Source organism: Periplaneta americana, chromosome 2 (genome assembly GCF_040183065.1).
Source record: "Periplaneta americana isolate PAMFEO1 chromosome 2, P.americana_PAMFEO1_priV1, whole genome shotgun sequence".
NCBI classification, from domain to species: domain Eukaryota; kingdom Metazoa; phylum Arthropoda; class Insecta; order Blattodea; family Blattidae; genus Periplaneta; species Periplaneta americana.
This window is the reverse complement of record NC_091118.1, coordinates 93,401,884-93,415,467: the sequence shown is the minus strand read 5'-3', so window position 1 is coordinate 93,415,467 and position 13,584 is coordinate 93,401,884. Positions and strand designations below refer to the sequence as shown.

The following is a 13,584-nucleotide window of genomic DNA, read 5'->3' as shown; positions in this document are numbered from 1 at the left end:
GACACACAGTGAGAGGTCTCGGAATTTTCCTCTTGCGAGAATTGCGGCGGCCCCTCTCAATGTGCAAGCTTTTAGCTTCTTTCGGCGTTCCTGTCCTGATTATGTTCTGTGCCCCCTCTTTTATGTGGTTATGTCCATTTTCGGATTTCCCCTTCAAAATTATCTGAAGTTCCTTCGGCAGAATGGCGACATCTAGAGTGATACAAGTGGGCAACAGGCTTGGAGCTCACATATTCAATTTTTCTCAGATCCGATACGCGTTTTTGCGTAAATTTTAAATGTTTCTGCTCCCATTTCCACCAATCATTCGTTCATTTATTTAAGAGTCAACATTCATTCGATCTTGACACTAGGAAGTTCAAAGAAAAGCTCATAAACGTTCTATCAATGAAGATGTCATTTTTAAACAAAGTGATACATATAAATGATTGGCTTTTCAGAATTAAAAATCGATTAGGTTTATACTGTCTTTTAGATTGTAAATATTACAAACTTCTAACTAAATTTCGTTAAATTCCAGTCAACAATTGAAGGCAATGAAGGCAGAATGGAGCGTCTAGAATCAACGGCTGCAGGTCGACAGAGTGAAGTAGAGAGTGAGTTGGCTGATATTGGAAGTGGAATACACGAGATAAAGAAACAACTCACGACATTTGAGACGCAGCAAAACAGAAGTCTGGTAAGATATGACATCGTTACCACTGTATGTTGAAAATGAATTCTAAATAAATAATGAAAATACACATTAGAGACACAATGTATAATTTTCTTGGGTATGTTGTGCACACTAACTTGCAAGTTGAAATTTTTCTGTTCGGAGTATGCTCTTTTGAGTACTTAAAAATCGCAATGATATACTAAATGTACTGTAACTTTCAAATACAGAGGTTTTTTATTTTGAGAAGATAAAATAAAAATTAATGGTACTGAAGCAATGGCATAATGAGAGTAGCAAGGGAAACCAAAGTACACAGAGACAACATTTTCCTGAGAAACTAATGTCCATCACAATTTCACAGGATTTGTCAGTGATTGAAATTCACTATCTTTAGTGTGAAACTGTGATCTGAGCCAAAGTTGGGTTTATTCTGGTTTTCTCCATCATATGTAGTAGAAGCAAAAGAGCTACTCATCTCTTTTTTATTTAGAGTTTTCTGAGGTCATTCACATTACATTTACACACAATTTCATACATTTTAGATTTTAATCACACGAAATTCGCAGTAGTTACCATTCTGCCGAGAACCATAGAGTATTTTGATACAGATTTTTCAATACAAAGAGTGTCTCTTTTCTTTCACAAATATGTTCACAAAGATATCATTTAAACGTTCCATTTTACTTGCTGAGTGTACACGAGTATATATGTACAAACTGTAGGCCTACATATCTGTACACAAAAACATATACTACTACAAACTAAATATTGATAAATATCCAAATCAATTACGCATCAAATAGATTGTAAATTAATCCTCATTCAGTTTAAATTAATACATCAACAATAACAGACAAATATTTATATAGCCTATCATTCAAATTAAATTAAAAATTTCGAATTTGCTTGAAAGAGATTCAGACTATGTAGGTAAACGAACAAAACACATAGAAAGACAGCCAGAACAATGTACAGCAAAATAATTATTACAATATAGCTGAAAGACTCCAGGTCAATAGGAGGCCAAAAACAAGGTGGATAGAACATAAAGGCTTTTGACGAATAGATCGGAACAAGCATCTATATACTGATGTACTGATGTAGTTTATGATTTAACGTATGATAATTAGAGTATAATTTTAATTTCTCTGCACTATTTCTCTTGCTGTGTAACGAGGTTACAGTATCTGCCTTCTATTATTGCAATGTGCAATAAACTTTTACCAGTGAGAGAACTTCCACAACAGACAGAAAACAGCTTAACTGTTAATGCAAACTAGATAGACGATAATATAGTTAAAAGGTACGTTTAATATTCTTGAAAGTTTCCTTAATCACTTTACAAGAAGAACAAAGTTATTTTAATTTAGATTTCTGTGTGACATGTACGATTATAACTTAAATTAAATTTAATATTAAGAGTAAGGCAAAATGACAAGAAATGTAACAATCTTAAATAAATTCGTTTCCATATGCACATTTCATTAAATCGAACAGTAAATCCTCTAGTTGTTTGTGCAGTTTTTACTGTTCATTGAAAAGGATTCAGATTATAATTTTATGTGCCTCTATAATAATATGCCATTACACAATAAGAGGAAAAAATTCGATTTTGCTGATTGGAATAACAAATATGTTACTAATTACGATTTTTATAATCATTAAAAACAAACTGTAAGAAATTTGGTAGAAAACCAAGAGAACCAAGTTAAGGCCCCGCCTCTTCATTCCTGCAGACTAATAAGTTTTCCTATGTTCAGTGTTCTCATATATACAGCACTGCAAAAATGAAACTTGTGATTATTTAGGAAAAAAAAAAAAAAAGGTTATTACAAAGTGTATTGTGAAAATGGATAATTATGACAATAACACTTTCTATATTTCATATAAAAACACTAATAATTAAGAAAATTTTGTGGTACTGTTTCGCTTCAGTTTCCAATACGTATTTTAAAGGATTATAAAATGTCATTATGAGGACCGAAATAGCAACTCAGCTTCTATAAAAATTCTGGACATCTCTGTTAATCCTTGTGAAGCCAGAGTATACAGAATAGTTCACAAGTTTGCCCACAATTGAGAAACATATTTCTGAGAACATTTTAAGTAAAAAGTTAATCATCACTTTGAATCATTTTGAACTAGGATTCTGTAGTCAGTAAAGTTTTGGTTACAAAAAGAAAGAATATGAGATATGTTACTGTTGTACTCTCATATACGAGTATTTATGGGAAAAGCAATTACATTGTGATGTATAACTAGCTGTTAGTATGTCTGCAGCGATGTTAAGTTCCAATCTAAATAGGCCTAAGAGCCTTCAATTAGATCCAGATAAGGGTGCACTTTATGATCAGATCTTTGATCCGCGAGACTCACACTTCAGAAGCCAACTTTATTGATGCTGGAAATGAAATTCTTCAAAATCTTCTGTAAATTCTACAAGATAAAAACATGCTATTGAGGAACTCATCTCGCCAAATACCATCTCACTATCACCAATTTCATCAAACATTAGATAATCACGCAATTTAGATACAGTCATTAAATAACTGACTAAAAACAAAATATCATTATGTCCCTTCTTAAAATTCAAACTGCTATATCACAGCAATTATTGGAAATTGGACCCAGTTGACATGCAATCTTTAATTAAAAGTAAATTCAGAAATAAACTATTCAAGTGTGGGTAGAACTTGGTGAATCACTCTGCAGCACTGGCTAAGTTAGTTGCTTACTCTTGTGATGATCTCTGGATTGAAAAACCGATACTACAGTATAAGTTCTGTGTGTTCCAAAGACTGGAAACATCTGCTGTCAAAATATATAAAACAACTCTTCGATACACTTTAACTTTTCATGCATAAATACATGCTGTTTGTGGCTTACTGTTAAATTAGGTAGCAATAATGGAAAATGGGAAGCATGTGGCTAATGAAATGGACAATTTGACAACACTAGTGGAAGATCTTCAGGTGGAATTTAACAAAACTCGAGCAGGATCGGAATTGAATGACGAAGAAAGAACTGATCACCAAGAAATACTAAAGCAACATATGAATTTGGTGATAGATAAAATAACAAGTGGCATTGATAGACATGCCAACAATTTCATCACGAAGGTGAGATAGGCAATGAAATTTGTTTATTCTTTTACTTTCTATGATGCATCTCTTTAATTAAAAAGAAACATATTTTAGATTTAGTGAAAAAAAAAAGTAGTACCGTGACAAACTATTATGTTTTCAGTAGAAAAGAATACAACATTGTCAGCAGAAAAGTTAAAAACAAACTATTCTCAACTTTCAGTAAAACAATCGGAATCTATATCTGTTGCTCCCTTATCAAATACTCTTTAACATCTTAACATATAATACACGCACCAGTAAGACATTTATACATTAAAGCATGATTAACTATTTAAACTCTGCATGCTAAAATGTATGAGACTGTATGATATGCAATGGTGATATATCACTGCTGAGCCTCCAAAATCTGCTTTGTGCATTTAAACAGATTCTTCTGGAGAAAGAAAAAAAAAAACTTCACTTTTAATTCTCTCGATTTTCAAACCCACTTTCGGTAAAATTTCAATCATCACATGAAAAATGATGAAATTATGCCGAGAGTAACTTCCTCCTGAAAATCTGTTTAAATGCACAATAGCAGATTTTAGAGGCTCAGCGACAATATGTAACATATAGTGTATACTTTATAATGCATGTTTGATATAATCTGCTCATTATAATTGCATTATAGTGAATTTTTATTGTCTGAAGCACTGGAAACTACTGATACAAATGTACTGATGGTGAAATTAGCAGATATAGACCCCTTAGTAGAGGTACAAACTTAAGTGACTATGCCGAGAGAAAACTATGCATGATCATGAATGTTTGTGAAGTAAACTAATATTTAAAACAAAATATATTTTATACAAGATCGATCACAAAACTGCATAAAACTTACCTACTGATGTGTAAAACTAACTGGTTATTTGTTATGAAGAATAGATATCTTTACAGAAAAACTAAGAAAGACTGAAGACCAAAAAGAAAGTCAAAAATATTCTAACTACGAAAATAGCACTTTTAATTGAAAACTTCAAAACGATTTAAAGCATAGATGATAATGAAAATATATAACTGTACTCATATGAAATAAACTAATATATTATTATACAGAGGAATTCTAAATTGAAGTAATAATGGAAAATCGAAAAACCAATAATTATTTTCCGTTGTAAGTTAAAACAGGCCTAATGAAACGCTATTTCCACTGTTACTTAAAAAAAATATGACACGAAATCTATGTGAAAATAACGACAGCAATATCATACTTTTTATCTAGTCAACGATTCAGAAGAGAAAAATAAGTTCACGGAGATAATTTAATTATATTTCAAAGATACAATATACTTCTACAGATACAGCTCCTAAATTTCTCTGACACAAACATTCTATTCCAATAGGAAACATGCATATTCATTTACAAAATTCAACAGAATATTCGTACTTGCTCAAATTATTACCACATGTTTCAATAATACAAGTTTTTTTAAGTAGGTTGCTTTACGACGCTTTATCAACATCTTAGGTTATTTAGCGTCTGAATGAGATGAAGGTGATAATGCCAGTGAAATGAGTCCAGGGTCCAGCACCGAAAGTTACCCAGCATTTACTCATATTGGGTTGAGGGAAAACCCCGGGAAAAACCTCAACCAGGTAACTTTCTCCGACTGGGAATCGAATCCGGGCCACCTGGTTTTGCGGCCAGACGCACTGACTGTTACTCCACAGGTGTAGCTCAATAATACAATCTCAGAAGTCGTTAAAATAATTGGTGCAGCGATAAAGGAATCGTTTGAACAAAAATACGAAACTGCAAAAATACAGTGAGTCCCAGCAAATGTTCCCTGTTTTTCTGTTGACCGACTAGTGGGAGAGCTCCCCCCCCCACTACCGCCACTGCTTGCACCCGTGAACTAACAGTGCTTTGTTGGATTAAAAATTACATACTAAGTTATATTAATAACAATCGGTAATCATCCTCTGCACAGTAGCTGATGGAAGTGTTGCCCATCTTGTATGACAATTCATACATAATTAAAAGAGCCAGTTTCATTAAACCTATCTAGGTATTTACTAAATTCAGTACAGTAAAAGACCGATATAGCGCGAATTTGTATTTAACGCCGGGAAAGTATGTCCCCAGTAAAAGACACAAAATATACAATACATTTAGTGGAAACCAATCTTAAAAAGAAATCAATTTAAAAGATAACACTGCACAGAGCATTTCTGCAGTGTAATGTGCTGCATCAGCAGGTATATGCACAGCCCTTAGTGGATAATGACCTTTTCTTAGGGGTTGTAAAACTGCATTCCAAGGGATTTTGCAGGCATAATGGAAAACAATTCGTGCGTTAACAAGTCATGAATGCATTTTTATTTAAGTTTTCTAAAATCTTGTAAAGTGAAGGTTATAGGGCCTACTCTATCGTGTTTTAGTCTGTGTCACATATTCTGAGTGTTAAGTTGTACAGTTTCAGTCTGTGACACACATTCTGAGTCTTAATTTAATTAAATGTTAAGTGCAGTAATGTCGCAAAAACGAAAAACATATTCACTGAGTGAAACGCTTAAAATAACTGACCGTGTAAAAAGCAGAGAAACAAAGCCAAACTTGTCGCAGGAATGCGGCATTCCAGAAAGTACAATTAGAGGGTGAAGATATAAATGTTATACGGAATGAAAATGGTGGTGAAAATGAAGAAAACGACGATGAAGATGGCAGTGAAGGAAATGTTGTAGAAGAGAAAGACAATATTCGAAGTGTTTACTGAAGTGATATCTCATATAAATAATATAATGGCTTGGTTGGAAAGGAAAAGTGAACCAAACTGTGTTCGTCTCCTCCATCTTGCTAATATAAAACAATATGTGGAGAAAAAAAACACAGTGATTTAGTCCGCCAAACAAAACTTATGGAAGTTTTTAAGTCAGTGTAAAATGAGGATAGTTATAAACAGTGAAGTGAACTATTGCTAAAAACAATATAATAACAAGTTTTATGGAATAAACTGAACAACTGTGAGTGTTCAATTTATATTACAGTACGTATTACATTATTGAAATTCTGTTTAGAGTTATAGTGGATTAAATTACTGGCTTTACCTATCTCCATGTGACTTGTCATTTCCTTAACACACAGACTATAATCACTTCTGACATACTGCAGTTCAGCTATAGCCTGGGGGTTGAGTATGTCCCCCAAAATCGCGCTATATCGGGATTTTACTGTATTGCTTTTCTATACAGAACTGAACAGCCATGAAATTTACGTCTAAAGTTGATCTCCTGCCACATGATTTATTTTTCTATATGTATGTTTTCAAAACGTGTACACGTTCACACACTGCATATATAACCACTGCAAAACACAATGCAAAGTAATAAACTGCACTTATTCCTAGCTGAGTCACTACGTGCATTAACTGCTGCTTGTCAAGGACAGACTACAGACTGACAGCTAATTTCAGGGAACTGAACATACAGTCTCTTCATGTAGGTACACAAAAAAGCTAATACCGGAAGCATAACATGAACACCAGTCAGGAGTGATGAAATAAACTAAACTATTCACCAGTCATTCAGATAAGGTGAGAGAAATCATGAAAAAAGTCGAATCGGTATTCTAGTGATTAATCAAAATTGAGATGCCCAATTTTAAAGCGTATTAAACTTTTTAACATAATATAGTACGTAAGTTCTAAACTGGCGAAGCACTGTGAGTTTACAGATGCAAGCAGGAGTTGGTCAGCTGACGGAAACACTGGGAACATTCATTGGGACTGACTGTATATTAGGCTGCTAAAACTGAGAAGAAATCTAGACACAGCTGGTTTAAATTATTTTTCAGTGTGTGTACTGCTATGTGAAAGATGCTTTTTAATAACAATATTGATGGTAGCATGCATTTTCAATGAAATGTAAATTTGAAAAGTTTGTGTGTTTGCAATCCACTAATAACTTTTTTATTTGAACATTAATTTGAATATTAACTTTTTTTTTTTTCAAATTGCCACCTTAAGATCTTCTAGAGAACATATTCACATCAACTTTAAAAGTCATCATAGTCTGAGAATAATTATTATTGGAATCAGAATTTTAAATTTCAAGTTTACTTCAAATTAAACATTTAGATTAGCTTATCAAATTTTGTGGAGCCTTGAAATCTTTTTTACAGTGGGTACTTGACTGACCATCCCTACTAAAAAAATTCTGCTCTAGGAGAAATGTTTAGAGACAGTAGAACACTTTGTCATCTCATACAATATCCACACTTCACTACACTGCTGAAAAATTGGTAAGGGAGTACCTAGTAAAAAACTGTCTTTGTCCATGAAAAATTTTACTGATTAAGATTTGAATTCAGGTGTCTCACCACACTATCTGTTCGGCTAATAATGTGCCGTCCTATAACTTTGTTTGAAATTTATCATTACTATTAATTTCAAGTACTGACCCAAACTGCCAAGTCTGAACATAAAACGAATATAAAACTACTGTTTTTATTAATTTTTTGCCCTCTGAAAAACCATAAATTGTGTTACTTCAACCAGGGCAGCAAGTCAGCAAGTGACACAGACTGCGGAATCAGAGATTCAATAAGAAAAATAATTTTTCCACTTGTAGTGTCACTTCACCTTTTCATCTCAGAGTATACTATGATTGAGAAAGGAAAAGTAATTTCATACTTACACGAAATTCTTACACGAAAATTTCCCACACTGCACTTCAACTTTTCCAAGAGAAACCAATTCAATATATCACTTTTCACCAGCAAATGGAAAAGAATTTTGTCAAAATATAGGTTAAGCAAACGAGTGTGAGTGCTGTGTATGGACTAAGTAATTTAGAGGATGAAGGCATAATTGCAAGTCAACAATTATATTATGTATTCCTTAATGTCCGAATTTATACAGAGTTCTAGCGATATTACCTATATACTGTTTTGCTTAAATTAAAGATATTTTCCAACGAGAACATTCAAATACCTTTAAAATTAAAAACAGTGACATACTGCAGACAAAGTTATTTTTATGCTTTTCAAATAGGCTATGTAATATAATGCAAAATTAATAATAATAATAATAATAATAATAATAATAATAATAATAATAATAATAATAATTACAAATCATAATTTCTTGATATCCTACTGCTTCCTCACTATGGTAGTAAATAGAAAATTAAAACTTTTGTCATTTATAAGCTTGTTTACATTCATTTTCAGCAAAAGTAATTCATTCACATTCTTTCACTAAAACTACGAGCCTTGCTTGCATTCTTTATCTACAGATAATTCACCATTACTGTCCTATATTCTTCTCAAACAAATTTATGTTATGTAACATCACAAATTATTAGAAAAGAAATTAATAAGAGACTAATCCATCAGATAACATTATAACTTCTGAGTCCTGAGAGTATAGTATACTATACCATACTTCATACAAGATTATGATATAAGATGTACAGAGACCCGAAGTATAGTATAACATACCTACATTTGTGCCATAACTGTAACCTGCAGAATTTTTTCAGCATTTTTTCTCATGTCAGCGATTTTTTTTCGAAGTGTAGAATTATACTGAACTTCAAAAATAAACAAATTTCTCAGGGCTCAGGAGGATACGAATACAAATACAATATGTTCATATATTGATTTATAATCATTATTAAACCTTATAATACTGTATACCGACAATTTTGTCAGTGATATGAAGAAGTGAAAGAGATTTGTAGTAATAGTAGTAACTGTTGAAAGTAAATTATAATGCAGAATTATGGAAAGCAAAAAAAAAATGAAACGTCATTAGGTCAGAAACTTAAACTCAACTCACTGTGATAGATATAGTATAAGTTGAATATAAATTTGTTGACATTTTTAAATTTACTAAAGTATGTTTTGTTTAACGACTCTCGCAACTGCCGAGGATATATATCACTGTCGCCGTTGTGTTGGAATTTTGTCCCGCAGTAGTTCTTTTACATGCCAGTAAATCTACTGACATGAGCCTATCGCATTTAAGCATACTTAAATGTCATCAACCTGGGCCAGGATCGAACTCACAACCTCGGGCACAGAAGGCTAGCATTATACCGACTGCGCCACCCAGGCCGACTTTGGTTTTCAGTTCCTCAAGATATTGTGACCTGCAATTCTGCTATTCTGGCAGAGAGGATTTACATTTTTGATGTGAAGGCATATGCACCTAGAATTAGGATCTGTACATGGGTGATACAAAAGTCGTTGATAATTCTGCTTATGTTATTAATAAATGGTACATCATACTGTTCCTTCAACAAGTCACAAATTTAGTGTCACATAGAAACCTCTCAAGTTTACTTCATTTCTTGAGATAGCAGCATTTCGATTTTTTGTTTGAAAATGTCATCACCAGGGAAAGGATTTATATGTAAATACATATTTACTTATAAAGCTAATATAATTTATATTTTGCATTATCTTTATGTTTCACAATGTGTAGGGTTGAAAAATCCTACTTTTATTTTCCATATTTTTCCATATTTTAGAGTTTAGTACATATTTTCGTTAATTTCCATATATTTTCCATATTTCATATAAAACAGTCCATATTATATTAGGTTTAACAATAAAACAAAACAAAATTCCATTAACTTTTAAAAATACATTTCAACAATAGAGATTTAAACACATGTTCAGTAATCCCTTTAACATCAGAGTTATTTGAAAATTAGCAGTCCTATCAACAATTGGAAAGTAAGTTACAAAACTGTATTAATTTAATTTAAAATTTTTAACAGACTTCAGTTGTGCAGCTCAACAGTTAAATGCCAGTCAGAGTACACATAGGTTCAGTTTTGTAAATCATACTATAAAGACGGTAAATATGCCAAAAGTACGTCATTCAGTCAATTTAAAATCAAAACTAACAAGTTACATTTCAGAATTTAAAGAAGATGGTTTATCAACTGACAATAAAATATTATTTTGTAATTTGTGTCAGTGTGCAGTATCATCTACACAAAAGTTCCTGGTGCAACAACACATTACAACTAGTAAACATCAGGCCAACAAACAACTAAATTCCAAGCAGAGACAATTGTTTTTAACACAACCAACAACATCGAATGTAAGATCTGAGTTTAACATCGACCTGTGCCGTTCTCTCATCTCTGCTGATATTCCTCTCTACAAAGTAAAGAATAAGGTCTTCAGGGAATTCCTTGAAAAATATACTCAACATACAATCCCGGATGAGTCAACACTTAGGAAGACGTATGCTCCATCCATCTACGATGAGACAATACAGAAGATAAGAGATGAAATTAAAGATAGTTCAATTTGGGTTTCCATTGATGAGACTCCCGACAAAGAAGGTAGACTTGTTGGTAATGTAGTTATCGGTTTGTTAAGTGAACAATATTCTGAACGAATTCTTTTACATTGTGATGTTCTAGAAAAGTGCAATAACAAAACTATAGTTAAACTGTTCAACGAAGCTATGGGTATCCTGTGGCCAAAGGGTATTATGTACGATAATGTGTTATTCTTTATTAGCGATGCTGCCCCTTATATGGTCAAAGCTGGACAAGCATTATCTGTTGTATATCCTAAATTGACTCATTTTACTTGTGTGGCGCATGCATTTCATCGTGTGGCAGAAGTGGTCAGAGACAATTTCCCTAAAGTAGATTTGTTGATTTCATCAGTGAAAAAAGTATTTCTCAAAGCTCCCAGTAGAGTTAACGTGTTGAAAGAAATGTACCCTGAAATTCCATTGCCACCAAAGCCAATTTTAACTAGATGGGGTACATGGCTAGAAGCAGTTGAATATTATGCCGAACATATAGACTCTATTAACAATGTTCTCCTTGCATTGGACTCTGAAGATGCAGTCTCAATTGATACTGCGAAAACAGTTACCTGTGACATAAGTGTGAAGAATGACTTAGCTCACATTCAGCATACATTTTCATGCATCATAAAAACGCTCAAAAGTCTCCAAAATAGGCACCTTTCACTATCTGAAAGTTTTGAAATTATAAATAGTACTGTGGAACAACTGAATCGTGGTAGAGGTAAAGTTGCAGATGCAGTAAGAGCTAAGGTGGACACTGTACTTTCAAAAAACCCTGGATATGAAGAACTACAAAAGGTTGTTGCTGTGATGAGTGGTGAATCAACAGTGAAGATTAACTTGGACTTATCCCCAGCAGACATTGTGAAATTGAATTATGTACCAGTTACTTCTTGTGACGTCGAACGCTCTTTTAGTCAGTATAAATCTATCCTCAGAGACAATAGAAGAAGATTCACTTTTCAGCACTTGAAAGAAATGTTTGTAACCTATTGTTATGGTAACAGACAATAAAAATTGTGTTTTGTTGAAACTACATTGGAAGATAAGGTACGTCCATTATATTTTTTGTTTAGTTTGATTAAAATGTACCAATATTTAACGTACATAGTCATTTTTTTTATAATTTTAAGTCCATATTTAATTCCATATTTTGGTAAAAATCCATATTTAATTCCATATTTTGGTAAAAATAACTACATATATATTTACATATTTCATATATTTTTAGTCCATATAAATCCGTTCCCTGGTCATCACCCTCTTCCAGGATTGAACCTGTAATAATTAGTCTAGAGGTAAGGGTGAAAATCATCAGACTATCAAAGACAACTTTCCTTAGCCTACTTTGGAAGAGAAATAAAACTGAAAGTACTACGTCATTTTTATGGCACAAAATCTTGCTACGATACTAAGTGAAATAAACAGACCATTTATTAATAATAATAATAATAATAATAATAATAATAATAATCATCATCATCATCATCATAATACTTATGGCTTTTAAGGAACCCAGAGGTTCATTTCCACCCTCACATAAGCCCGCCATCGGTCCCTATCCTGAGAAATATTAATCCATTCTCTACAATCATATCCCACCTCCCTCAAATCCATTTTATATTATCCTCCCATCTACATCTCGACCTCCACAAAAGTCTTTTTTCCCTCTGGCCTCCCAACTAACACTCTACATACATTTCTGAATTCGCCCATATGTGCTACATGGCCAATGCCAAAATTAATTGCTGTTAGCCAATATCCTTGCTAACAATTCTGTTATGGAAAATAATGAAATTTGTATTATGTACTATCACTATGGTGGTCTAATGTCTAAAGTACTGGACTTATAATCCTTTAGATCCAGGTTCAATCCCTGGTGTACATTCTGATTTATAATTTGTGGTGGGCAAGCCCATGGTACAGGTAACACAGGGGTTTTCTCCAGGAGCTCTGATTCCCCTGTGGCAAGAGTTTACAACACGTTGAACATAATCTACTAGTAGATACTTACTAAATAGAAGAAAAATGTTTCAAGGAAACTGTAATATTGAACACTATTCAGGACTAAATTGGTCACCCTAAATCCTGGGAAGTCTTTTCTTATTCCCCCTTTTTTCTAACAAACGACGTAAATGCCCTAGTTCAGAATCTTTAAATTATCTGTTACACAGGCAAGGTCGCTCGTCTAGTCGCAATGCGAAAGGACAGGGAACCTTTCAATTTGCAGATTTAGAATTCACGGCATCTCTTCTGACGGCCTTCACCTGCCTTGTCATCGAACAACAGACGACTGAGTCTTCTCGACTCCTCCTGCACTGCGAAATGACACAGTTCCTTTCAATGTGCAGATTTACACCAGTCTTTTTTCCTCGTCCCATCCCGTCATCAATTTGATCACATTTCCGTCCCCTCACATATGTGGTACCTAAGAGGTTATGTCCATTTTCGGTTTTTCCCCTTAAAAATTTTCTAGAGCCCCTTCAGTGGAGCAGCGTAATCCGGAGTGAGACAAGTG

The 13,584-nt window shown here is 33.2% G+C and overlaps 2 protein-coding genes across 10 annotated transcripts in view; one reads left to right on the top strand and one right to left on the bottom strand.

The window, feature by feature from the left end:
• The window catches only part of LOC138694437 (Golgi-associated PDZ and coiled-coil motif-containing protein-like), a 412,856-nt gene that overhangs the window by 367,753 nt on the left and 31,519 nt on the right, over positions 1 to 13,584 (bottom strand). The window lies entirely within an intron of this gene.
• Positions 1 to 13,584, top strand: part of LOC138694436 (putative leucine-rich repeat-containing protein DDB_G0290503) — a 181,874-nt gene that overhangs the window by 157,581 nt on the left and 10,709 nt on the right. For 4 of the 5 annotated variants that reach the window (XM_069818136.1, XM_069818133.1, XM_069818137.1 and 1 more), the window contains exons 4-5: positions 521 to 679; positions 3,556 to 3,777. In XM_069818136.1, the coding sequence (XP_069674237.1) occupies positions 521 to 679; positions 3,556 to 3,777 (381 nt within the window). The remainder of the gene's footprint in view (positions 1 to 520; positions 680 to 3,555; positions 3,778 to 13,584) is intronic. The other variant, XM_069818135.1, reaches the window with a different exon arrangement.